We start from the raw sequence: 26,381 nt of genomic DNA on the forward strand, positions 1-26,381 counted from the left end.
TGAATGTGGATGTGAATGTGAATATGAACGTAAATGAGTGTGAATGAGTGTGAATGAGTGCGTGGCCTTTTTGTTTCTAACTATCTGACTATCTGTAGCCGTAAGTGCGGCATTTCTAATAATAATATTTGCACATTCTGCCGCATACGCCTGCAATTAGCTCTCTTACAATGCCGCGCCCACACCCAATCCCAATCCCACCTGCCGAGCCACCTTAGGCCTTGCTGTCTCCGTACACACTCGTCTATACTGTATATAGTACTTAACTGTGCTATGCTATGCACCTTACTGTATGCATGTTTCGCTGTCTCTTCTTGGCTTGTTTTCTTCTGCGTTTGCTTTATGTTTGTTTCGGCATCGACGTGCGAACTGGGTTAATTTTCTATATACATATCTATATAGCTATATAGCTGCGCTTAGGTATTACAAGTCTAAAATTATTATTTGTACAAAAACATAAAACAAAAGATTCGCACGATTTGCGACGCTCTTGCCAAAGAGACAGCAGCAGCTGTCTAACAATAATAATTTCACATTTTTGTCTTTTGTTTTCTTTATTTAGAGTGAGTTTTGAATGAAGCCACGGGCTTGCTTTCAGTCGATCCACAATCTCTGATAATGTCACAGCATATAGTCGAGACAGCTTATGAGCGAGCAGCTACTTTTGCGATTAGCCGTCCATTGAGACAAGCAGAGATTTTTTTGAGACACTGCTCAAACTTGGTGTCAACCTGGCAACAGTGCGAACAGCGATAAGAATCTGTGGAATAACACACTGAAAGCTTGTACTTAAACAAATATTAGTCAGACTGATTGGCTTCATAAACTGATTAATAGTTGACACTGTGAAAAGCTCGCTTGATTGCAGCAAGAGCTGTTCATTTTTTACATTAAATGGCGCTGCTAAACGCCAGTATCAGTAGGGAATTCTACTTCTATATGCTTATACTTATATTTATTACTATGAGAGTTGTCATGACTTTTAGCTTTAACTAATGTCACTTGATCATTTTATTCATAATAGTTGATTTTTCAAGCATTTGCATATATTTTGCCATCATTCTATATTATCTATACTACATCTATCTTTTTATCTATATTATATATATTTGATCAAGAAGTTTTCTCTCTTTAAATTTACATTTATCTTGCTTGAAAAAAGAAAGAATAATATTTTGAGCTATTTTTCTGCATTTCCTGCACATATTTCCCCAGGGCTTGAATTGCCAAAGAAATTATATTTTATTGCCTGTGGAAGTATCTTGAAATCTTATCTATATCTTACAATATATACAACTATCCCACCCCAATAAATTAGAGTTCGTGCTGTGCTAGCTAGCAGCCCCTTGTGTTCTCACTTATAACAGCCCTTAATTGTTCCATTCTAAGTAGCAAAAACAGCACTTAGAACTAATTGATGTCTTGCATATATGCTACTTCATAAAGCAGTCACGCCCACTCGCTTCCTGTCACCTACGCCGCCTTAATTGTACACGCTGAATCGGCTAAAAAAGTTAGCCATTTTTCTGCTAAAACAAAACAAGTTAACACAAAGAATCGTCGAAGGCAACAACTAAGCGAACGAAAAAGTAAGCATGGAGGTCACTCGAAAGGTTAAACTGACAAGATTGACAAGCGGCACGCCACATGGCGGCCAGAGGGAGCAGACCCCTCAGCGCGGTTTGGACTTTAAGGTATTAGACGGCCGCCTCCTCCTGCTGTCTTTGGGGGCGTGTTGTGAACCTTTTTTTGGCCGCCTTGTTGGCCAGACAGTTGTTGTTTGGCCTGATAATTGGCGCGTTGCATGTTTGCGCTTTGGATTTCAACTTTGATATTATTGGCAACAAAGCAGCACTAGTTTTTGGTGAGAACACGAACTTAGCTTTTTGGGGCCGCAGCACTTGAGGGTGTGTACTCCATATACCTGTTTAATAGATATGCAAACTAGCAGCTAAAGCGCCTTTGATATTTCAGCTACAAGAAAAAACATCTCAGCCGCAATGCACACAGGCATGTAGGCATAGGCATATATATATATATATATGTTCCCAGTCTACCAGTTCTTCCAGTTCTCCCCTTTTGCTAATTGCATGAGAAACTTCACAGGCCCAGCTGATGTACGGCCCCTCCTTAGAAGTCTCCCAGGGTCGTTATACATGCTTTTTCTGCTTCCTTACTTTTGTCCGCACCTCACATAATTAGAGCCTTGCTCTGAAAGCATTACGTTCTTGTCACAATGTTTGCTTAACCCGCTAGCAGGTAGTTATAAATATACTACTTGCTATATTTAGTTTGTAACTAAAAATAGTCAATGTGCTTAGAAATTAACGAACTATATAAATATGAGAGTACTTCATTAATTGCTATTATCTATGGGGTATATATAATTCCAATTTCATTTGAATTTGAATGAAGAATTTCCATAATTAAAACAAAAACTTATCAATTATAAAATGTGTAATGATTTGATGAAGATTTTACTTGGTTTTCATAACTCAACTTTTTTCCTTTTTAACTCTCGCTTACACTTCCCAGCTGCTTAAAGGTAGCAGTCTTAAAAGGGTTTTGTAAAGCTTCTAGAGCCAATGCAAGATTTGATGTTAATAACATCGGAGGGTTCTTAAAGGAGAGCTAACTACGTACTCTTTGATGCTTTGAACTATTGTTGGTTAGTTATTAAGCAACTGGAACTGACCTTGGCACATTTTAGTAGAAGACTTTGTCGCTTAAACACAATAAACAACTAATGCTATTATTTTATGCAGTAAAAGTATTCAATGTATTGAAAATGTGATTAAATAAAATAATATAGTAACTATATAAATATAATATGTGTATTAAAACCAAGAAATGTTTATAGTGCCTAGAAACTCCATTGATTTTAGCCAGCACCTCAAAGTCAACAAGGAAATATCATTATACGAAATAACACCAGATTTGGCCTCTTGTTTTCTCAATAAATATAAATATATACTCTGCTAAATACAAAATACTAGGGTATACAAACAGGGTATTCAAAACGTATACAGATTTGTGACACTTGATTTTATTTTCGCATTAATTATGCTCTGTCTTCTTGTGAATGTGATGTAAGCTCGCTTGGGATGTTGGCTCCGGCTTTCTGCGCCACACACTCCAAGCGGAGCTGCCATTAGTTATACCACATGCCACATGTGTCAAGCTTTGTAAATGCCAGTCAGCTAGCCGGTAGCATCGAATGCACAGCTGTCACAATGTTTTATCATTTAATTTTCATAATAATAACGAAATCAAGTGGAACAATGGCAACTGACATAGACGTGGACCGCCTCGCCATGCAGGCGAATGAAGTTTGGGTTTTATAATCCGTCGGCATCAAAATGTTTTGGCGTGGGCGATTGAGCTATGATGTGGTTGATCGAGTTTTTCTTTCGGTTTCTGTAGGGTTCACTGGCAGACCAAAAAAAAAAGAAGTAAAACGAACGCAATTTGTTGGCAGCTGCAAATTATTATTTAACGGCTTCTTCGGTTTTTAGTGTTTTAACACTTTTGGCAAGTGGCCCAGCAACAGCGAAGTGAAAGTGAACAATAGCAGCTAAAACAAACAAACAATAACAATAACAACAACGACAACAACGTGTTGCACTTGGGCGTTTGATGTTGTCATCGTTGTTGTGTCTTGTTGCGGACTTCAAGTTGAAGTTGACGCCTGCTGCTGCCGCTGTTGCACCTGAACTCGAACTTCAACAGGCAAAAACTGTAGCGCCCAAGCAACAACAAACAATTAATGTTTGTTTGCGCGTTGTTGTTTCAGTTTCTACGAAGCGTCAACTACAAACTCCAATTAAAGTGTCAGTTTAATGAACTGACAGCGAAACCAACTCCGACACAGAGCCAGCGGCAAGCCAAATGCCTGGACAGACAAGCCCTAGCAATAGAAAGGGCTACAGAGTGAATGACATAGCCAAAGCATGAAGTGCATTTAATTTGATTAGTATACGATGTCCCTACACTTTGAATAGTTGAGTACATTTTTGCAAAAATGAGTCAGCTTAAGCAAAATAGCATTTAATATTTATTATATTATATTACATTTTATTTATTTTATATATTTTTCTTTGCTATTGCAGATCATTAGCGAATTGGCGGAAGTTGTTTATGCTGCATTGGATTACAATTTTCCAGAAGACGAAGAATGCCAAATGTCCCAAGAGCTAGAGACTCTGTTTCACTACATGACAGCAGATGGTAAGTGGAAAAAGGAAGTCTAGAAGCACTTAAATTATCTAATAAATAATCTAATCTAATTAAAAAAAAATAAATAAAAATCAAAATAAATAACTATAAATAAAAAACAAAATTATATCTATTTAAATATAAATAACAACAAAAAAATAAATGAAAATATAAATTAAATCTATTTACAAAACTTTAATTATTTATTTAAATAAAACTGAATTAAAAGCTTATCGGAAAGCTCAGAATAATAAAAGATTATTTATTTATAGAAAAGAATATCCATATTATGAGCTGTTCATTATTCTTTCAGGCAATTCATAAAAATATATATTAAAAAGAGTTCAAGGAATATTTATAACTATATATTACTATACATATATATCAATGTCTTGCAGATCAAAGTTTAGTAGATTAGTTTAGTAGATTGCTAAATACTTGAATCATCCGTTGAAGTAATGCAACATAAAGATTAAGGTAAAAGTTCAAATTAAGTCGTTCTGCTTCCATAGATAAAAGTTCCCTAACACAAGGTCTCTGTACAGCCACAATCAGCAGGGCAAGGTTAGGTAAATGAATCACTCAGATTCATCATGCGGCATTTATTCAAATGTGATTTACTTAAAATAAGAAAAAAAAACAAAAATCACAAGCTGATTATTGCGAAATGCTGGGCTTGAGCTTAGATTACACAATTCGTCACAGTGTGAATAACTCGCTGAACGATTTTCCATTAATCTTAATGTTTTATTTTTCCATTGCAGAAAATGACGATGATTGCATTGATGAGGGCATTGAGGAAGGCGACAAGCGCTGGGACGACGAGACGGAGGAGGAACGCAACAATACCAAAGAACTGGAGCATATAATCGAGGTAAGAAAAACAGCTCTTGACATTTCGACATATTTTTTTTTTTTGTATTTTATTTCGTTTGTCGACAGCGGCAGCTGATAAATTGCACAAACACGAATGCAAATTGAATCAAATCAAAGTTTTTGCCTGCTGAATTGAACTTTTGGCATTATGAGTCAGTTTGGCTAACAAAGTGGATACCCCGTAATGCAGAAATTATAGAATTAGCAGTAATAGAATTAATAGAGTCGAAATATGTTTGAGATGCTTGAATGCTCTATAAGAGAATAGATTCTGCTTATGAGCAGAACTAAAAGATCAGATCAAGTGTTGTAACATTTCTGTTCTGAACAAAATAATATTTAAAATCTGCAGAAATAATTGTTTTAAATTTGGAATACTCATACTTTTTATTATATTTTAAAAAATTGTTTCTTAGTCAGGTTTTAATTATAAAAAATTAAAAAATAGTTTTTAAATTTCTTGCATAACTTCAACCTTAAATCTTATGTCTGAGGCACATATATATAGGACTTTCAGATGTCTATACATAATATATATATAATATAGGGTATTTTTGCCTAATCTTTCGTGGGGTTTCCAGCTCTGCTCTTTTAGGTGTGCCGTCATTTGGCTAACCTTTTGACCAGGCTTTGACTGCTCCATTTGGCTTATATCTACACATATATATATAATATTTATAACTAAAGACGTATATATATATATATACATTTGAAGGCACATGCAGACAGAAAGAGTTATGGATATGCAGTTGCTGTTGGAAGTGTGGGAAAACTTGTTTGGCGCACGTTGCATGAACGCTACAGCAACAACAGCAACAGCAACATCAGTTGCACTTACAGTTAACCAAGTGAGGCGCACTCTCCAGAGATACTTGTTAGCAGTATCTAAGCATTTGTATCTGCTGGTGTATCTATAACGCGGCTAACCGCAAAACAACAAGCGCTCAGTTGGCTGGCTCAATTGCCCGGGTTCTAGATTACCCCAACCAGACCAGACAAGACCAGACCAGATCTCAATTGCCTCAGATATTGAATAACCAAATAGCCATCAAGTTGCAGCCATTTCGTAATAGGAAATCACTCTGCACTTGATTTCACAGCTAAATGCGTTGTAGGAATTCAAGTTTCGCACTGCACTGCATCCGCATCCAAGTCAAGGCATCCCAGCTGCAACCATATAACCAAAAGATCACGATCATTTGGTAATTTGGCATTGAGGCGTGTGATAAACAGCAATGTATTGCTGATTGGACCCGGAGTCTATGATAGCTAACATAATAGGTATGGACCCCGACCCGAAACGTTTCGCTGTGTTCCAGCTCAATGCGCATTTGCTCATCATCGATTGCAGCAGCAGCGCCACCTGTCGGCGCATTCTAGCCTCTCTAATGAGCCACTTTATAGAATTGACACATTACTGTCAGGCAACATTGAGCAGTGTTCCACCAGGCGAACCACTCGCCGGTGGCATGCAATATTTTCCACTTGCCTGACTTTTCTGACACATTTGCGCCAAATGCAAATGGTCGAAGCATCTGCAGCATGGCATGGCCAGCACAAGGGTTTATCGATTGTTAAACATGGCATTATGGCCCAGTTAGACAAATTGTTAGCCCAGCTGGAGAGCTAATTAGAAAAGAAGCTGCAGCTGTTGAAAGTTTGCAATGAGTCAATAAAACTTGCAGAAGCATAAATATTTATGTAGGTAATTAAATAGAAGATGTGGATTGGAGAAAGGAAATTATAACAGGAAAATTTATATAGAAGACCGAGTGAATTAAAGAAAAATTTACTACTATCATCATAATCATAATAATAGCATAAAATAAATTTATTTTAAATATATAAAACCAAAATTATATAATATAAAATATTAAAAATATATCAACTTATAAAAAAATGTAATAAATATGTAAAATAAATTTCAGAAAATATATTTGAATAGATTTTGTAGCTTATAGTTTTATTTATTTAATATATAATTTCTTATATTTAGATTACTAAAATATAATAAATTTAATTTACAGACCTGCAGAAACCATATAAAGCCCGCATTACCAGAGAATCATTACAAAGCCGTCTGCCGTGCCCTGGTGACGGAGACAATCGAGCTGCGAATATTTCTGCAGCAAATTCTAAACAATGGTAAGCACAGCAGAAATATCTCAATAAGAAATATGTCAAACGTTTCTTGGCTTGCAGATACCGGCAAATTAATAAAGGCATCAGAATCATCTCAGAGCACGCAGTGTGAACTGGCGAAGCTGGGCTTCAACGACTGGGTAAGTCAGCTTGTAATATCTAAAACATATGTCTAACTGCCACAATCGAGCCGTGTTATGCAATGCTTAACGAAAAACCACTAATGGTCTTTAAAGTGGGCTACACAGCGAATCACGACTGACTCTTTGGCGCACCTCTTCCAATTTTACCAACCATCATCATTATCATTAACATTATCATAGGGATCACGCGCTATGTTTCGTTTTATAGGCGAAGGGAGAGCAACATATCTTCCGCTCCAACAAAAAGAAAAAGAAAAAAATAGTGAACCACTTCACGAAATTCACTTTTAATTTTAATAATCGACTCGCAGCGGTTTTACAGCGCCCATTATCCTAATGAGTTCGACTATGTGAGATACGTTTAATGTGCGACACATTAGTGCCAAATATTTCTATTCACACACATATACATACATTGATATAGATATATATATATATATATATATATATATTTATATATATTTATTTATGTGACCTTTAAATACAAGAAGAAAAAAGTGTCGAGGCCAGCTCAGGAATTCGCTTGTGGTTGCCATTGGACCTCCAAAATCCATTGAGACTCACACGCAAATTGGCCAAACACGCAAAGCAAAAAATAAATAAAAAATAGATGAAAATGTTGGACAATCTTTAGCAAGTTTTGTTGGCTAACTATTGAAGGCTTGCCGATTTTCAAAGTCAGCTTGGAAAAGTGTGACAGTTGAAAAGTAAATTTCTATTTTATTATATTAGATTACAATTTTTATAAACATTTTTTTTATTTCAAATGAAGCGCAAAAGTGCACATCATGAATTCTTAACTTATCTTAAGAGTTTTTATCAAATCGTACGCAGGTTTCTCCTCTCCTCTCTTCTCCTTCTAAAAACTTTACTTTAAGCTTTGTTTTATTGTATTTTTTTTTGATACCTCCACTCCTCCCTCTCAGCTCACAAAAACTTTCGTAGTTTAATAAAAAAATCTTTTTTCGTCACCCAGAAATGATCTCTTCAAACAGATTTGCCAAAATAGTGGCATAATCTCAAGAAAGAGGTTCAGAAGGTGAACTAGGCCAGGTGTTAAGTAAATTTAATAGACGACAACAAAAACCTGACCAGTTGTGGCAATTCTGGTTTCAGATTTATATTTAGCACGTTAAAATTCATTGGAAAAAGTGTAATCTGATTACTGGTTAATAAATTTCTAAGAGAAGTTCACTCCTATTTCTTTTTGCCTACCATTAATCGCAATGGTATGAAAGCAATCCAAATTCTCATCGATGTCTTAATCATGCGTAATTTAGGCTTTCAAATTCTTGATTTGATTTTCTTTTTGATCAATTTTCGAATTCGATTTGCTGATTCATATTAATTATCTTAATATGGTGCACTTAATATAATTGAGTTTCTTTCTACAAGTGCTTAGTTTGATGAGTGTGTTGCATAACAGGTGTTAGCCGGCTTTGCTCGTTACTAGTTATCTAACTATATAGCTCTTTAGTTCTCTTGATTAGTTACGACAGCTAATGCACTTGACTTGTTTTTCGTCTCTAGCGTATCCAATATCCTGTTATGCCCCATTCGTCAGACTTACCTTGGGGCACACGCCCCACACATCATTTTGCATGTCAGGAAAGAAAAACCGCAAGAAATAGTTTCGCGTGCGCTAAAGTATATATATATTTATATATATCTGTATCTGTATGTATATACGTGTTGGTATCATATATCATAAGTATAACCCATCCTAACTCATGCCCGTATCAACACCATATTCATAATTAAATCAACAAAAAATTTGCATTGCGTTGAAAGGGGCTGATTAAATACGAAAAATAAGAAAGGCAAAATAATAATAAAAATGAAATGAGGCGCAGTCCAATTGAGCAATTAATACCTGTCTCAGTTGTGCAAAGACCATAGACCGTAGACGATAGAGTCCATTCATATGGCCAATCGTAAAGTAAAGCTCCCAATTGATATTTTACAACTATATTCAGTGCACCTTCGTGTAATGCCCAACAACTGCAGAGTTTGATTAAAAAAAACTGTGTCGGTTATCAGGCAAAAGTCGACTCGACTCGACTTGACTGAATGTTTTTGTACCCATTGAAACTGATAAGATTTCTATAACCAAGCAGCCCACCCACCTCTCGATCACCTGTCTATCGTTTTTATTGTCTACTCTTTTTCTGTTGCTTTCTTCTTCGTCTTCGTCGTTTTCATATTTTGTTGTATTTTTAGTAGTACTGAAAATTCAACAAACTTTTTTATAGTCAGCGCTTTATCAATTTCTCGGAAGCCAAACAGCCTTCAGAATGTCACACAAAAAGTAGCTGTTTGGTTACCCTCACCCCCTTGCCCCATGCCGTATCTCCTACAGTTAGTCAAGACCGGAACGACGAACCCACGCGATATGCAGACTTCAAGAAACGGTTTCGGATCTTGCTTGGCTCTGTTTTCTGATTGTTGCCCTGATTTTGGATAGAGCTTTACGCTGGAATTGCTGAAATTCTTTTGTCTGACTTTTTGTTGGTTTATTTCATATGTATTCCATGGGGCTTCATGCTTTGGCGACTTTGTGTCTGAAACAGTTGCTTTGGGCTGTGCAACGGAGAGTTCTAGCTAGTTGGCTTCGTTTTTGTTTCATTTTGGGAGTACGTTCCGTTGGGATAGGCGTGCTGCGTTTAGATTCCCGCTTTAAGTTAGATAGACTGGCTAGAATACGGTTTTGTAACCTACTAAGAAACAGCTTGAAAGCTTACGATTAAGTTGCTATGCTAATTTTTCAAAGCATTTCAGTCTTCGAGGTACAAAATTTAGTTAGCTTAAAGCTCTATTAAATATTTATAATACAATATGTTATATAATTTATTATGCTTTAGAAATTATTTTATGCTAGCAAAAGCAGCTGTAAACAGCTTTTTTAGCACATCAAATCTTTCAATACTGTAAAAGCATTTTAAAGAATGCTTCAAACTTTAATGTGTATTCGCATACAGATCAGTTTTCCATAGATGGCCTTTAACTAGTGTATTACTGTAAGCTTTTGCTGTTTGACATCAGCTTCTAAATACTCAAAAGCACATTGAAGCTTGCAGCATTGCAAAAGCACATTAAAGCTTTCAATATTACAAACATGCGCTTAAGAAAACTCTACTTACTTAAAAATGAATTCTCTCTAATTTTTGTTATGTCACAAAGCTTTTATAAATTATCCAAATGTAAACTTTTGCAGTCTCAAGTTGTCTGTTTTAAGAATTGTTTAGACAAATTCAAGTTTTCATAATCTGTCAACATTTTAAACCGATCTCTAATCTTTAATCGCAGCGAGAAAGCTTGAATAAGACTTTGTCTTATAGCGACTAAGAAACTTTCAAGCAAAACCATTTCAAGTGATCTCCTGCCTCTCAATTTGACAGCTTTCTGATGGAGCATTCAGCATTTGCCCCATTTGCCCAGCAGGTGCTGATGCTGGTGCGTATGGCTTGTTTGTTTGGGGGAAGCTCTTTCACCTTTTAGGCGATGCTATGGAGCATATCAACATAAACTGCATTTTCCTAGAGACAGCCCTACACATGTGTTTCGCTTTGCTGCTTAAGATGCTAATCATGATGCTAATGATGATGATGATGAGCATTGTGAAGATGCTAATATCTGTTGATGATGGCCCGAAAATAAAAAAAAAAACTGAATTTTGCAAGCGCTACGCATATGTGCGATGTTTCATGCAACATGGTAGCTTAACAGCAAACTGTTGCAAACACTTCCGGAAGCTGCCACACGTTGTCCATGATGCGCTGCTGCTGCTGCTATTGTTGTTGCGATTATTGAAGCGCAGCAGCTACAACATAGCGTTGAATGCAACACTTGTCGACTTTTTTCGCCGTTGCCTTGTGTCGATTATGCGATTGTGTCCAACAACAGCAACAACGTGTGCCACAGCCTGCCAGCTTGGTGGGTGCAAATTAGCAGCCCTCTGCCCGTGCGCAACTGTTTTGCATGTTTAATGAGCTGCCACAAAATTTATTGCCACCAATTGACGCAGTCGTTGACAGGAACAGGAAAAGCAGCGACGACGACCACCACGAAAAGTGAAAATGCGAATCACTGTTACATCTAGTTTAATCTCTTGTCTCCTTGCCCCCCTCCCCCCTCTCTTCTCTTGCTGCTGCTCTTTTTCTGCACGCTCTCTGCCATTGTGTGCTAAATACGCTTCCTGCCATCAAACAGACATCACACATACACACGTTACTCATACGCACTGTTAACCCGCCAACTGCCACAACTCGCAGCTGAAGTGTCGTACGTGTTGCATGTAATGAGCTGCGATTGGATTTGAAGCGCCTGACTTGATCACAGCGGGTCTAAATTATGATTAATTTAATTAAAATATTTCTTTTCGCAACGGCGGAAAAGTGAAAAGCCAACAAACCAGGCAACTAAGTAGCTGCTACCCGCTGTGCACAGCTGATTAAAGTGAGCGGCAATTGCAATTTCCTAACCAAGAGCCTCTCTCTATCTCTCCCTCTCTCTCTCTCCCTGCCCAATCAGCACGATCTGTAATTGTGGAGAACGTTGCAAGTATCCAAAAGTCCAATTTGCATGAGTCCCGAGTTTTGAGCATGTCTGCGAATGCAATAATATATATCTACTTCAATACACATTTGACAACTTCTTTGTTTGATTTACTCATCTCTTTCTCTTTGCTTTACAGGCACGCTTCTGGGTGCAGGTTATCGATGAACTGCGTCGCGGCGTTCGCCTGAAGAAGCGCAACTATGAGCGCACGCCCATCGAATACGAACTGACGCCCTATGAGATACTTATGGGCGATATACGCGCTAAGTGAGTAAACAATCTTACAATTAGATTTAACTCGATTCACTGATAGACTGTTGGATCATATTTTATGATAAGCTTTTTAATTGTTATAATTTATTGATATATAGTTCTTGTTGTAAATTAACATCAAACTTTATAATTCCAAGTGAGTTATCTGTTTTCAATTAGCTAGAAATATATAAAATTAATTGAGTTGGATTTTATATCAAGCAAGTTCTAGAACTTAATATCGGGCATACCCGACTAGAGCACTTTTACTTGTTCATATTTAAAAATAGATATTTGAATATATGACACTTTTAATTTATTATTATTATTTAAAAAATTGTATTATTTAAAGTTAAACTTATTAAGCAAAGTCAAGGAAAGTGCACATAAATAAATTGCACTCACAGCCTCTCAGAGAACTGGTTCCAACACGAACATAAATCATCTTTATAGAGTATCAAACTCAAACCACAACTCAGTAACAACTAATCAAATATATTAATAATAAACAAAAATTTCTCTTTCTATGTTGTCTTAACCGCAGAAAGTACCAATTGCGCAAGGTGATGGTCAACGGTGATATACCGCCGCGCGTGAAGAAGGATGCTCATGCGATGATCTTGGAGTTCATCAGGTCACGGCCGCCATTAAAGAAGGTGTGTGTTGCGTTCCCAATTTCCATAGCAAATACTTCATCGACAAATGCCTAATGGAATCGACCATTGGACATGTTAAGAACTTGAAAAACCTATTGATATTTATTGTCTCTTTCAAATCCCACAACTTTCTATCCCAATTGTGAACTTTTTATGCTGTTGTATGTCTAATGATGTTAATACATATGATATATATTTTACTAAAAAACGCACTTTGCTCGTTGTATATTTTATTTTTATCATTAAATACTGTAAAGTGTATTGTTACATTAATGAAAAACTTATGAATTGCTCTAATTCAAGGCCTCGGAACGTCAGCTAGGTCCTCCATTGAAGTGCACGCCCTCGCCTCGGGAGCAGCTCATGGAGTCCATACGCCAGGGCAAGGAGCTCAAGCAAATAACCCCGCCAAAGAAAGAGAAATGTAAGTAAAATTTTTATATAAATATTAACTAAATTAGTCACAAGAGTCCAAAAGTCCAAAAATCATGCAATGTGCAAGAACTCGACTTGGAAAAAGAAATCACGAAATGGCTAAATAAATTATTCATTCATTATTTGCTTTCCTCAATTGGTCATATAAATATATTTATTTGGTATAGATAAATACAAGATGAAAAGCAAAGCCGCCTTTAGCCATTGTTTAAGATAAGGTCTTGAGGATCAAATATTTACCGTTGGCAATTGGCAATAAGTTTTTGGGCCACAAACTCAGTTTTTCATACTCTTTTTAATGCCGGCAACCTTTGCCATTAAGAGGAAACAGCTAAACGGTTATAACATCTATCTTTGCTAAGAAATTGCCCGCCTCTTGTGCATATTTGGTGGGTGTATTGACAAGATTCCCGCCTTGTGTTGTCAACGACGTTACCCAAAAAAAAAAAATGTTCAACGCCAGCCGTTCATAAATTGTTGTCATACACATGCTGCGGCCTGTCAGTTGCTTCTTTGGCTGCCTTCTGGGCATATGGACAACAAAAATACAAAGAAAAAAACTTGTTAGCCACGAAAAGTTTTCACTGCACTTGTCGGTGCCGCTGTCTGACTTGCAGCTGCCGCCCCTTCGGCCACCACTCTTTGTCTGCCTGCCTATCTCTCTCACTCTCTATCTGTCTGACTGTCTGCCTGTCTGTCTGTCTGTCTATGTTTGTGTTTGCTTGGCCAATTGCCGTTGCTGGCATGCGCATGCCAACATAGATCAAAAACGGCAACAATTTCCAATCGCCTCTACTGAAGGAAGCGTGCAAAATTGTGACACACAAAGATAGCGACAACGCTGCAGCGCTTGCAGCAACAACAGCAAAGACAGCAAATACAACAACAGCGGCCACAACTCGACAACCTCAAAGACGTCGACGACAACGGCAACGATGACGATGAAGATGATGATGACAACAGCTTTGACTGGGACTGTGACTGCGACTGCTGCACCGGCGCTATGTTTGTTTGTCTGCTGTGAACTTTTGTTTGTTTGGCCTAGCAGCTGCCAATGCTTCAGTCATCAGACAGAGACGGCAATAAATGAGCTCGCTGTGGTTGCTAGTGTGTTGAACAGTGTTGCATACCCATATGCGCCAGCTACAAAATGGCGTTATTAATGAGTCAGCCGAAAAGCATGCAGCTGCTTTTATTTATATTACGGTGTGTTTAGAAACAAACGTTAATTACTAATAAATCTAACGCTAATATTAATTTCAATAATTGTAATATGTAAAATAACCAACATTGAACCACAGTGCATAATGTATGAACAAAGCTCAGAACGATACACGAAAACAAATTTCAATTACCGTTAAACTGTTTAAAAATAGATTAGGCATGTCCATTCACTTTCATTAGCCTGACTGAAAAGTTTAGCAATAATCAAACGCAGAGCTTTACGCACTCAACTTCTATCATGCTCTTTTTGTTCGCTCCCTTAAGCGACGTCATCAAAAGCCGCCGCTCATCACAACTCGTGACGTAACGTACACAAACAGCGTAGCCGGGGTCTTTAAATGCTAAATGTCAAAACAAAACAAAGCCTGAGTTCGCACTCTCATGCTCTCACGTTCTCTCTTTCTTTCTCTCTCTCAATTTGTGCCGCTCTTTGACGCATGCGCCTAACGCATTCAACTTTTCGAGCTTAAGCATACGCGTGGCAGAGAGACAGTTGATTGTAGACAGTTTCGTGTTAAGCTTCGGCGGTGTCGCTACGTGTTGTTGTGGCTGGCCGCAGGCGACGCGTGGCGCGGGTTGAAAACGAAAACGACCTGATTAAGCACTCTAAATGAAAAATACGTGAAACAAAAGTATTAAAAAAACCGCAGCTCTGTCAGTCTGTCTGTCAGGCTTTAAGTCAATTAATCAAACATTCTGCGAGCTCCCAGCCTACACGCACACACACACCCCCAAAAATGGGACAACAACTGTTAGCCTAACTGCTGTGGGGTTGGTTGCCTGTCGGATCGATAGCCCGAATGCAACCGTGCAAGAGTGAAAAGAAAGAAGGAAAAAACAGCCTGGAGAAACAAAAAGAAAAACAACAAAAGTGATTCCCAAAGTGTTTCTGCTACAGTGCGAAGTGAAGTGCCCTGAAAGTGGAGCAACAGCTCCGTTAGGCAGGCTGGCGGATATATATTTGCACATGCAATGCAAAGTTGAAGCCAACTTTCTTAGCCAGAAACACGAAAGTGCTGTCGCTGCTCGCACAAATGGATGCCAAACAACAAACGACGCCCAGTGCCAAGCGCTCAACAGCCGCTGCAGTGTTTAAATCGCATCACATCGTACGCAACGCGGATGTCGTTGATGTTGCCAGCGATGCGTCGCTCTATTGCGGCAACGAAACGGAAACCGAGGCAGTTCTTGCCGCACAGTTGCCATTGCAGTTGCACTCGCAGTCACAGCCGCAGCCACAACCAACGCCACGTGCTGCGCCGCGTGCCGCTGCTGCTGCAAATGCTGTCAATCCGCCAACACCAAAGCCGCGTCAGGCTGTCAGGACATCAAAAGGTAGCAAACAAATTGTTGTTGCTGTTGCCACATATTGCATTGACCTGGTTTCCTTATATAGCTAGTTGCTTGTGGCAGTTCCACCTTTAAAGCAAAAGTAATAAATGCAGCACCTTAAGACGTAGTCAGGCAGAGCATAAAAGCAAAGTTTTTTTTATTTATTTCTCTTCAAAACTTTTCTATATCAGATGATTACTAATTCAATTTATACAAAAATTTAAATGATAAATAGTGAATATAATGAAAATCATAAAATATTTTTATGTATAATTCATAGCCAAAATAATTATTTGAAGTTATAATAAAATACATTAAATAATTTCCGAAGCTTTTTCTAGCTAAGCTTTATTCATTTTCATGTTTCATCTTTTGATAAAGTTTATTTTATAATTCACTCTATTAAATATATATTCGATTCCGAATTTATTTATTTTATTTAAGTCCGCCAAAATTTCTTAAATTTTTAAATATTTTGCATTTAAATAATTTTAAAAATATATTTTAACTCGCACAAACTAGTAATTTCTTTACGTTTGAACAACTTTCAACTTTCACAATTATTAGAAAAACATTTCTAAGCTCAAAAGCCAGTTGTCAAGTAAATATTTTCATAAAACGCACAGCTGTGAGCCGCCCAAAAGTTCAAGCAGAACTAAAAAGTTGAATAATAAAAAATGTAAATGTTAAAATTACCCCACATGGAGAGTTTCTAGACTCACATGAAACACGCTCGCTTCTGGCTAATTTCCCAAGCACTTGAATGAGCATTGCACAAGCGGAAGCAGATGTGTAGAACTATTAAATGCGCTAACTTAACGGTGGCTTGAATGCCCAGACAAAGCACTTAAAAGAAGCAAGAAGAAGACGAGCAAACATAGCGACACTAAGATGACAAAGTAAAAGAGCAGCTCAAGACGTTTGTCTAATTACCCAGCGAATGGAGTCGAGCAGAGGGCGACTCTGTGGAGCTGGTTACGCTCTAGACCCCGTTGGGTTGGAAGGGGGGGCAGGTCACTCGCAACAACTTGCACAACTTGCCGAGCATGTAATCTAATCAAGGCAGCGTCGCACACACAGCGTGACATATGCATCTATTTTCCCATAGCTTTAATTCAGTTTACTTTACTTTCGCTTTGGAGCCAAGACTAACATCTCTTCCTCTTCTTCAATTGTCTCTTGCAGTGCTTCCAAATTCAACAAACTCAACGCTGTCGCGCTCGCGGCAGCGGCTCATCAAAGTGGATTTCTCAAAGTTGCAGGTGAGTCAATCAGACATGCCACATGGAATTATATAATATTTAACATACTCTTGGCCAGGACGACGAGCTGATCTTAGATGAATCCAGCGTCAGCAGCAGCAATGCCTCCTTAGCAGCTGCCAGCGAATCGCATCGCTTTACACAGCCCAAAATGCCGCCGTATCCCATTGGCGGCTACTATTTTGGCTCCCAGATGAGACAGGACCCAACGGCAATGCAGCTGCGACCCAGACGCACAAGTAAGTAGAGCAATCTTGCAATACGATACGATAGATGTACTTTGTATATATATTATATAGATATATATATAAATATTTATATGACTTGTGCACAAGGTATGAAGGAACAAGTTCTCTGTGACATTTGATCAGAACTTAAGCTAAAAATGCTTGGGTTACTTGGATTAATTACAACAAGCTCTAGATGAAACTAGTTAGAATGAAACTTGTTTGAGTTTGGTTAGATAATAACTAGCAAGTTGAGATGTCTTTTGACGAATCAGTAGAGCAAATTTAAAGATCTACTAAAACTTGACACATATATGTAGACATATAAGCTATACTTCGATGCCAACTTCGGTCATCATCAATAATTTTTAGTTTATTTTAATGGTGATTGAGGTAACTCAAAATATTGTTTGTCATTTGCCTTTTCATGGTTCATAATGATGCGTTGCCAATCATTTCCGAGGCCGCTTTAAAAGAGTTCATGTATGATGAAATGAGTGTCTTGATTAGTTACGTATATATATATAAAGTATAACTAAAAATCATAGCAAAAGCAACCCAAAGCAATTTAAATATTAATAATAATTCCTTAAAATATAAAGACAAAAATTCAACTAAAACGAAGTAAATAATTTCATATAAAATTTTTAGATTCAATTTTACTCTCTTGAATTTAGAATGTCCTTAAAATGCAATAAACTTTTCCTCTATACCTTGAACAACATTTAATTCTATGTTTTAATATAATGCGGTTTTTTGTTTTTATTTAAATTTTAATTTACAATTTTTGTATTTTTACTTTTTTCACATTTTTTCCCCCTTCCCCAACACCAAACCAAAAAACTTACTTTGCAAAGGTATCTGAACGTTTGTTTAATTATGGCCTACTTATTGATCTGAGCACACAAATACCGCTAATTAATTTTGGTTTATGATTTTGCTAACAAAATCAAATGTATTATATTTTTTGCCAAAACGCACTAAGAACAAAGAAATAATGAATGGATCGACTAGAGAACTAGTTGCAATCTATAGTTGGTTGGAAGATATGTAGTTGATGTGGGCCCAGGCTGAAGACAATTGATGCCGGTTATGGATAAGCACACACACACAACCACACACACACAGACACACACACAACACAACAAGAAAAATAATCTCGAAATATTTGTCAAGCAATTGAAAACTTGCAACAAATTTACCAAAAAAAAAAAAAAGAAAAAAATAAAAAAAACCGTTAAAAATGGATTGGAAAATTTATTTTTTAGAGAACTAACAATTTTGGTTAATGTGCCTTAACACGAAAATTAATAATTATTTTAAAAAATTATACAAATATATATATTTTTCATTTTAATTTAAAAATGCAAAAAAAAATACGCTTAAAAAAATTTAAAAAAAATATAATTACGAACAAAATCCGAAAAAAATTGCTAACGCCGCCTTGAACTATGCAACACGATTTTTTGTTTGCGCTGCACAGAGGAGCAACAGCAGCAGCAGCAGCAAGACGAATATGGCAGCAGCTTCGATAATGCACTGGAATGTAAATATGCGAGAATATTTAAAGATTTTCGTTGTACCTCTGTTTGCATCGTTCATACATCTTATTCGAAAAATTCCAAATTGAAACGCATCAAAATTAGCATTTAGAAAATTGTTTTAATTCACTTTTTAAATATTATTGAATGATTGACTGATTCGAGCTCAATTTCACACTGATAACATATAACATATGAAGCAACATTTCTCCATATTTTAAAAACATTTTCTTTAACAGTTTTACATACGTTTTACATACACAAACATCCCTATACATATATACATATCGCACACCTAGAACACATCCTTCCGCTGTGTCCACTCGCCTGCTTGCCTGTGTATGTCTTGTTCTAGTTTTCGTTATCGTTTGCTCTACTTTTTATACATCCACAAACACACACACACACACACTCACACTCACTCAATGAAACACATAACGCATACGCAATGTTGACCGTCTTTCAATGCCGCATCACAACTAATGACAACTTTTCCCTTTTCTTCCCCTTTTAGCCTATGACCTGGCTACACAGAACGAGGCTAGACGCGGTTCTGTGCGCCGTCACACTATCGTCGGTTGCCAGAGCAACCTGGATGAGACGCACTCGATGCCACCCACGCGTCCTGAGTCGCGTCAATCGGATGACGTAAGTGGCTCGTCCAAAGAGGTGAGCTACACCTGAGTGCAATTTATCTTATGACGCATCCATAAACTTATTTATATTCTCTGTTTTTGCGCAGCTGTTGAAAAAGACTCCCGAGGCGCTGCAGTCGCTCGACCAACAACAGCAACAGCAGCAGCAGCCACGCCAGCCACACGCCACGTCTGGAACTGGAGCTGATGAGACGGCGTCGCATTCAACATCCTCGCTTGGCCCATGGAACAAGTCCTTCATGGACAAACAGACCTGGATGGAACGTGGGGATGATCGTCTGTCCGTTACGCTAGCGGAGATCGTTCACATACGTTCCGTCATGACCAAAGCGGAGCTGGAGGGCCTGCCCATGGATGTGCGCGTCAAGGAGGATGTTGAAAAGCGTCGTGTCTGCTTTCTTTGCCTGCGCACACGCTTCTCCTTCTTCGGTCCGTGGGGCATTCAGTGCAAACTGTGCCAGCGCACCGTCTGCGCCAAATGCTACACCAAGATGCGTATACCCTCGGAGCATTTTCGCAATGTGCCGCTGGTGCTGATCTCACCCTCGCTGCTGTCCAGCCCGGCCAGCTCGAACACGCCATCGCCGTCGCACCACGCCCACCACATGCACTCCTCATCGACGGGCAACATCATGGACGATCAGTTTCCCAAATCTCTGATCGAGCGACTGCTGCGTTCCGAGTCAGATCGCAAGGTGGGTTTGAGTACAGTTTAAAATGAGCTAAACATTAATCTGACCTTCTCACAGACTCGCAGCACTGTCGGAAGTGCACCATCATCGCCCAAGCACCAAAGATCAAACATGAGCACGCCGGGCATCAGTGTTGGCCCTGGCTCAGCGGCCGCGGCTGCTGCAGCCACCGGCCAGGCCGTGGAGGCATTACACGATCAGGCATCCATGTCAGCCTCCTATTCGGGCGCCATGCGGCCATCTGGCGTGCATCAGTACCAGCAGAAGCAGCAGCACTATAACAATGCCATGTCCCGCAGCATGGAGGGACCACGTAGCCTGCCCGTGCATAGCCCGGCGCATCGGCCTCTTTCCAACAGCAGCACACTGGAGCGCAAGTAAGTGCTCTCCTTAGCAAGCCATATATGAAAGAGTTGCTTATCCTTACACTTCTCGTCTACAGATCCCGTTTCTCACGCGGCTTTGCGCTCTTCTCGTCGGGCAGCCATTTGGCACAGACGCAACAAGATCAAAAGGAAAACCTGCGCGGTGAGCAGGTGACCGTTTGCAATGATTGCCAGGGTCTGGTCAATGAGATAACCAGCTCCGTTAAGCAAAAGCGTAGCTCGGCACGCAATCGGACGATACAGAATCTCACGCTGGATCTGACGCCTGTCTGGAAATAGAACGCAACAAACACCCAGATGAAGGCGGCACCCAGCACTATTAACTACATAATACACATTATATATAAATATATATAATAATTCACATATGCATATTTTGGATGGACTGTTGTATACATAAGATTGACAGATAGATAGAGAGCAGGAAAGAGGGAGAGAGGGAGAGTTTGAGTTGAAGCAAGCGCTTGGATATCGTTGTAAATCGTTAGATCGTGTTAGTCTAGTGTTAAGTGTATAACCCCTAGCAAAAATGAGAAAAGGGAGAAAAGCAACGCTGAAAACTTATTCTTCTGACTAGGGACATGCTTGAGTGCGCACCCCACCATATAAATACGTTCGTACATACTCTACTGATATAACCTAAACATATAAATACATCTATAAATATATATATATATAAACACATATAGATAATGAAAATCCCGTGCGATATATGATACGTTGTTTGTAATTGTTTAATTTATGTATAAATGTTGATTAGGTCTCGTATTAATGCACAGACACTAACAAAAACCCGATCATATATATATAGAACGATTTACTATATCCCATTAGCAGATACATGTAAACGTTGATAAATAGGTTATCATTATTAACAGATCCAAAGCGCTCCACAGCTTATGCCTTCGATACGCATAAGCCTTAACGATTGAATCCTTAAGTTGCGAACCAGGCAAAGTCGAGGAAATACTGTTGTAAATTATGTGCTTGCACAGATCTTTTTTGTTTGTTTGTTTCTCCTGTTGGAAAAGAATAAAACTCGTTTTGTTCATTCACGTAGAAACCACCCTAAACCAAGCTCTTTTCAAGCTGATTTTCGCTATTCTCATATAAAATATTCTAATACCCATTAATAAATTTCAAATGCGACTAGTTTAATTTAAATATAATTTTACACTTAATTGCAATTAGAACATAGTTTAATTAAAAGATCTAAGAAAAAGAAAACAAATTTTGAAAATTTTATGTTTTTTTGCGTATTGTAATTTATAAATGCATTTAATAATTGTAATTTATGGAATTAATTGTATGTATTAGTTTTTATTGTTTTTAAGTTAAATCATTTGTATTGTATATGAATATTGCTCTCATTTAACAAACAAACACACACACACAACACACAAACAAAAACGAAAATACACAAAACAACAATAAAAATAAAAACTACTAAAAACAATTAAATTCCTTAATGGAAATGGAAGTCGAGCGAAATGTTGATTCTTCAGAATCCTGCATCGGGAAAGTCTAATGTTGCCCAAAGAATTTTGGTCTATCTGAAATGTAGTTTTTCTGCACAACAAACAAAGACAAAGATAGATTACAAACTGATATATTTATTTTAAATGTTCTTTCAGCGAATAAAAGAAAACAAAACATGTTCAGTAATTTAAAATAAATTAAGAGTTCTTCTCATAATTATGTAAACTATACATATTTCTCAGATACTCGGACCTCAGGCTTATGTACGCTTAATGTTATTGGAAAACTAGTAATAGTTGCAATTGGATGTCACAAAACGCGGTTGCTTAAAGCTAACAACTAAGAGCTAACATTTTTTTCTCATTTGCATTTAGAGTCGAGCAAAGCTGAGGAAGTCGCTACTCTGAGCGCTGCTTTTTGTTGTTGTTTCTGTTGTCGTGGCCGCCGTGGCGCTTGCGGCCGAAACGCTTGTTGTTCTTGCCACGTGAGAAGTCACGTCGCTTCTTCATGAATTCAATTGCCTTGTCCAGAAATTCTTTTTCCTCGTCTTCGTTGGCCTTTCGCAGGGTAAGGGAGACTTCATCATTGAATTTCAGCTGTCGATGGAATAATAAATAAGTACTCAAGGGGATATGATGTTTTTGTGAGAGCTTACCTTAGCATCCTCCACTTTGGCAATGTATTTCTCAGCCGCATCCGCCTCTGTGAGACGGACAGAGCCCTTTGTGTCTCCTTTGTTGAACTCAATGTAAGCAATATCAAAGTCTTTGACTTTTTCAAAAGCTTCGCGTATTTCCTCACGCGAGACAGTGTCTGGAGCTCCCTCGAAGACAACGATCGCATTTTTGGGCAGCTCAATTTCGGGTTCAGGTTTGGCCTCCTTCTTGTTCTTTCGTTTCTCGTTCTTCTTTTGATATTCTTCCTGCTTCTCCTTCAGATAATCAATCTGCCACTTGCGGAGCAGCTCACGCTCTTTGTACGCGAGCTTATCCTTCTCAAGGAATTCTTTGGCCTGTTCCTTCTTCTCGAATGTGACAAAGATGCTACCCTTGAATTTGTACGACTTGGTGGGCTTGTCGTAATGTTTGCGCATAGTCACATTAACCACCTTATTGAAGGCACTGACAAAATCGAGAATCTCTGTCATTTGGGATTCCAATGGGAAGCCCTTAGCGTAAACTGTGCGCTCCTGAATCTCTTTACGACGCTCCTCGTTGTGTTCTGGAACGGGTCGTTCAGGATGACGACGCAATTTCTGCTTGTCCTCGCTGATCTCCACGAGGCCCTCATCGGATTTGTTCAATGCATTTACTATTTCCTCAAAATCAGTCGAGAGCGAAGCCAAACGTTTGAATGTGACCAGCACTGAAAGCGGAACCCAACCGCCTTCGTTCTTGGTAATTTGCTCGCTAAGGAACTTGTCACGATGCAAATTAGCATCACCAAAGTAGTATTCAACTTGCCGAATAATTGCGCGCTCTTGCTTGCTGTACTCTTCAGCCGCGGGAGCCTCTGGCTCATCTTTCTTCACATCACCATTTTTGCCGGTCTCAGACTCGACAACTTCTTCAACTTTCTCTACCTCTTTTACTTCTGCGTTGACCTCAGCATTTGTAGTCTCTGCTGCCATTGTATTTTCTTTTTTGTATTAAATTATTTTCAAGAAAATAAAATGAGAAATGTGCTGCGGTGCAAACACGTGTGCGGCAAGCGGTAATAGAGCTGTCAGCCGATGCCACAATCGATAGATTGCTAAAAGCAAAAATATATAATTTGATCGATATCGATAACTATGGCAGTGTTCAACACTGATGTACAGATTGTGTTTGGTTTAAAATGTAATTGGTTACTGCCTGGCGCATGACGGTGTGCTCCTTCGATTCGATTTTGAGACGCTTCAATATCAGCCATTGGGAGTTTAGCAGCACACTACGATTAGATGTTAACGAAATATTTTTTTTAAAGTTATTAATAATGCACAAATAAAACCAGAATTGAATTTGATTTCTTTAATAACAATTTAGATCTCGTCAACTAAACGAAAACGCTGGTGTTGCTTCTCAGGAATTACATTGAAAAACTTTTTATAAATAGTTTGGTCTTGCCGACCCGCATAATTACGTTGAATCCAGGTGTGATCCCAGTTGGGGTCAATGGGCTCGCAGGTGACTACAACTTTGCCATGCTCTATGGCAAACAATGTACCATTGCGTCCAAGGCCCACCTTTAATACGGTGGTAAGTCTTATAATATTGAATGAATTCTGTACTAGTCAGATTTACTTACGTTCAAGCCGGGATGAAATCGCGTCGTCAACTGAGTAGCCAATATGGTTCCATGGGAAACGTAGTGACCGTCTTGCACTCGCCATCCACGATGTTTTGGACGAGGATGGCCCTTCTTATTCCGCGTGCTGCCGCCAGTTTTCTTGCTAGCATTTCGTATTGTTGCTGATAGGGTAATAATAATTGTCCGATAATTTACTCTGCATGTAACATAAAGTTTACTTACTTATGAGCGGTTGGTCAGCCTTAAGGCATTGTAAGGAAAGCTTTTGCATTATACTAAACGACATTATATTTGTTTTGCTTTTTGGTGGACTGTTTATGCAACTGAATATCAGTGTGACCGGAACACAAATACGAAAAATACTATGTTATCGAAAATAACAGAATGTAAATAGCGCACAACATCAAATCAGTTGCCAGTGTTGCTTTACTGAGGTACACGAAAATATTATTCGGCAAAAGCCGTCGGAGTAAATAAATTTATTTTTGGCGGCTTAGATTATTACAAAAGAATGGAAATAGTTGCACGAGCGTCAACACCAGCAGTTGATGTTCAGATTAATGACACTGCTCTTAGACTCAGAATACGAGAATATGCTCGGCAGCAGCGAAAGGAATTAAGAACAAATACAACAGATGCACTGCGCTTTGGGTTAGGGCAGATCAAGGATAAAATTAGCGAATTGGAAAATCTTGGAATCAAGGATGTACAGGGAATGGCGAGTCGCATAAAGCGTCGTAAGCATGCCACCGGAGAAGATATGTATCGGCTAAGCCATGCATTTCTGCAGGGTAACGAAAATATAACCGCCTTTGCAGAAGTGCAGGGCGCAACTCAAGTTATAATTAAAGAATTCACAGGTAGCTATATATGGTACATTGAAATTATAAGCAATTCAATCTCCCCCGCTCAACAGGTACGCAGATGCAACGCCAAATTGAAGCAGCCGAATGCCTGTGCAACTATTCATTAGGCGATGCGCATGTCTGCGAGAAAATAACAACAATGGCTGGCAGCTACCTGGTCACATTCTTGGATAGTAAGGAGCCAAGGCTCAAGCGCAGCTGCCTTTGGACGCTAGCTAACATTTTGGCCACGTGCACCAAATCCGCCAGCATGTTGCTGCAAATGCAATTGGCCAGCAAATTGTGGAAATTGTATACTTTACCTGTAAACGATATCAATGGCTATCATGAAGATGCTGCTATATGCTTGTATTTAATAGCCAATAGAGCAGCCTCCTCTATTACTGCAGAGGATCGGCGGTATATTGCAGAGAATCTGCACAAAAAGCAGCCAGGCGAAGCAGCTGCCGATTATTTGATGTATATTGTATTTCAATTAGAAATTGTTAGCCGCGAGCGTGATTTATGCGCACCTCACTTTCAACATTTGTTACAGTTTTTCGTGGAAAATCTCAATTTGAATATGAACACAGCTGCCGACAAGTTGCGCATCGTTTACGGCGTACGTGTGGTTGCAAACATCTTTGCCACACGCCCATCTATGGGCCAATTGGAATTGCAGGCAGAGCACCTGGTGAACGTTTTGAATAAACTGTTTGCCTTGCGGGACACGAATCTAACAATGGATTTAATGCAGCTGCTAAAAAACCTCATCGAAGCTCAATTGCTGGACAATGAACTTCTGTTGGAACACATTCGGGTCTATGCTTAACCAATAACCTTTTGAATTGAGGTGCACAAAAAACTGAATTTAAATATTTATATATATTGTATATACAAGTTGTTGGATGAATAGTGTTTAAATGAATTAAATTGTTAATCTACTGAGATTACACCAAAATTTATTTGTTATTCTTTAATTGTGTGTATACCACATAGATGAATTGTGTAGTTGAAGGTGTTTGATTATAAGTGTTTCATAAATACATAAATATTCGAGTTAATCTATGAATATAGCTAAAGACAATGAATATTGGTGTAAGTATATATATAGATATATATAGAAATATATATATACGTAACACAATCGTCACATAAATAATAAGTACTAC

General features: G+C 38.4%; 4 protein-coding genes across 10 annotated transcripts in view; 2 read left to right on the plus strand and 2 right to left on the minus strand.

The window, feature by feature from the left end:
• The window catches only part of LOC111601132 (protein spire), a 51,951-nt gene extending 30,208 nt beyond the window's left edge, over positions 1-21,743 (plus strand). The window contains exons 3-16 of one of the 7 annotated variants that reach the window (XM_023317594.2): positions 4,110-4,227; positions 4,980-5,089; positions 7,119-7,236; positions 7,294-7,373; positions 12,070-12,200; positions 12,730-12,841; positions 13,145-13,265; positions 17,018-17,094; positions 17,153-17,333; positions 18,805-18,867; positions 19,377-19,531; positions 19,605-20,213; positions 20,268-20,587; positions 20,653-21,743. In XM_023317594.2, the coding sequence (XP_023173362.2) occupies positions 4,110-4,227; positions 4,980-5,089; positions 7,119-7,236; positions 7,294-7,373; positions 12,070-12,200; positions 12,730-12,841; positions 13,145-13,265; positions 17,018-17,094; positions 17,153-17,333; positions 18,805-18,867; positions 19,377-19,531; positions 19,605-20,213; positions 20,268-20,587; positions 20,653-20,875 (2,418 nt within the window). In that variant the 3' untranslated portion in view covers positions 20,876-21,743. Of the gene's footprint in view, positions 1-4,109; positions 4,228-4,979; positions 5,090-7,118; positions 7,374-12,069; positions 12,201-12,729; positions 12,842-13,144; positions 13,266-14,998; positions 15,836-17,017; positions 17,095-17,152; positions 17,334-18,178; positions 18,475-18,804; positions 18,868-19,376; positions 19,532-19,604; positions 20,214-20,267; positions 20,588-20,652 lie in introns of those variants that run through there. The other 6 variants (XM_023317592.2, XM_023317593.2, XM_023317597.2 and 3 more) reach the window with 6 other exon arrangements.
• Positions 21,744-22,287: 544 nt separating this feature from the next.
• Positions 22,288-23,921, minus strand: LOC111601184 (la protein homolog). Its single transcript, XM_023317665.2, has 2 exons — positions 22,731-23,921; positions 22,288-22,671 (listed from the first exon to the last, which is right to left on the minus strand). Exons 1-2 carry the CDS (start codon positions 23,703-23,705, stop codon positions 22,474-22,476), a joined length of 1,173 nt encoding a protein of 390 aa, XP_023173433.1. The 5' UTR covers positions 23,706-23,921; the 3' UTR covers positions 22,288-22,473.
• A 162-nt stretch (positions 23,922-24,083) lies between these two features.
• Positions 24,084-24,728, minus strand: LOC111601186 (39S ribosomal protein L27, mitochondrial). The gene is made up of 3 exons (XM_023317667.2): positions 24,587-24,728; positions 24,362-24,525; positions 24,084-24,299 (listed from the first exon to the last, which is right to left on the minus strand). The coding sequence occupies exons 1-3, from the start codon at positions 24,648-24,650 to the stop codon at positions 24,096-24,098; spliced, it is 432 nt and encodes a 143-aa protein (XP_023173435.1). The 5' UTR covers positions 24,651-24,728; the 3' UTR covers positions 24,084-24,095.
• Positions 24,729-24,772: 44 nt separating this feature from the next.
• LOC111601185 lies at positions 24,773-26,086 on the plus strand. Its single transcript, XM_023317666.2, has 2 exons — positions 24,773-25,224; positions 25,281-26,086. Exons 1-2 carry the CDS (start codon positions 24,876-24,878, stop codon positions 26,039-26,041), a joined length of 1,110 nt encoding a protein of 369 aa, XP_023173434.2. The 5' UTR covers positions 24,773-24,875; the 3' UTR covers positions 26,042-26,086.
• Positions 26,087-26,381: the final 295 nt, after the last annotated feature.

The sequence above is a fragment of the Drosophila hydei genome, unplaced genomic scaffold, assembly GCF_003285905.1.
Source record: "Drosophila hydei strain 15085-1641.00,03,60 unplaced genomic scaffold, DhydRS2 tig00008114-arrow-pilon, whole genome shotgun sequence".
Taxonomy (NCBI): Eukaryota; Metazoa; Arthropoda; class Insecta; order Diptera; family Drosophilidae; genus Drosophila; species Drosophila hydei.

Excerpts from the sequence above, each read along its gene's own strand:
- LOC111601186 (XM_023317667.2), bottom strand. The coding sequence starts at position 24,650 with ATGTCGTTTAGTATAATGCAAAAGCTTTCCTTACAATGCCTTAAGGCT. Across the intron at positions 24,526-24,586 it reads GGCTGACCAACCGCTCATAA|CAACAATACGAAATGCTAGC; the intron begins GTAAGTAAACTT and ends TTACCCTATCAG. Across the intron at positions 24,300-24,361 it reads GATTTCATCCCGGCTTGAAC|GTGGGCCTTGGACGCAATGG; the intron begins GTAAGTAAATCT and ends ACCGTATTAAAG.
- LOC111601185 (XM_023317666.2), top strand. The coding sequence starts at position 24,876 with ATGGAAATAGTTGCACGAGCGTCAACACCAGCAGTTGATGTTCAGATT. Across the intron at positions 25,225-25,280 it reads TATAATTAAAGAATTCACAG|GTACGCAGATGCAACGCCAA; the intron begins GTAGCTATATAT and ends CCCGCTCAACAG.
- LOC111601184 (XM_023317665.2), bottom strand. The coding sequence starts at position 23,705 with ATGGCAGCAGAGACTACAAATGCTGAGGTCAACGCAGAAGTAAAAGAG. Across the intron at positions 22,672-22,730 it reads CCAAAGTGGAGGATGCTAAG|CTGAAATTCAATGATGAAGT; the intron begins GTAAGCTCTCAC and ends TTCCATCGACAG.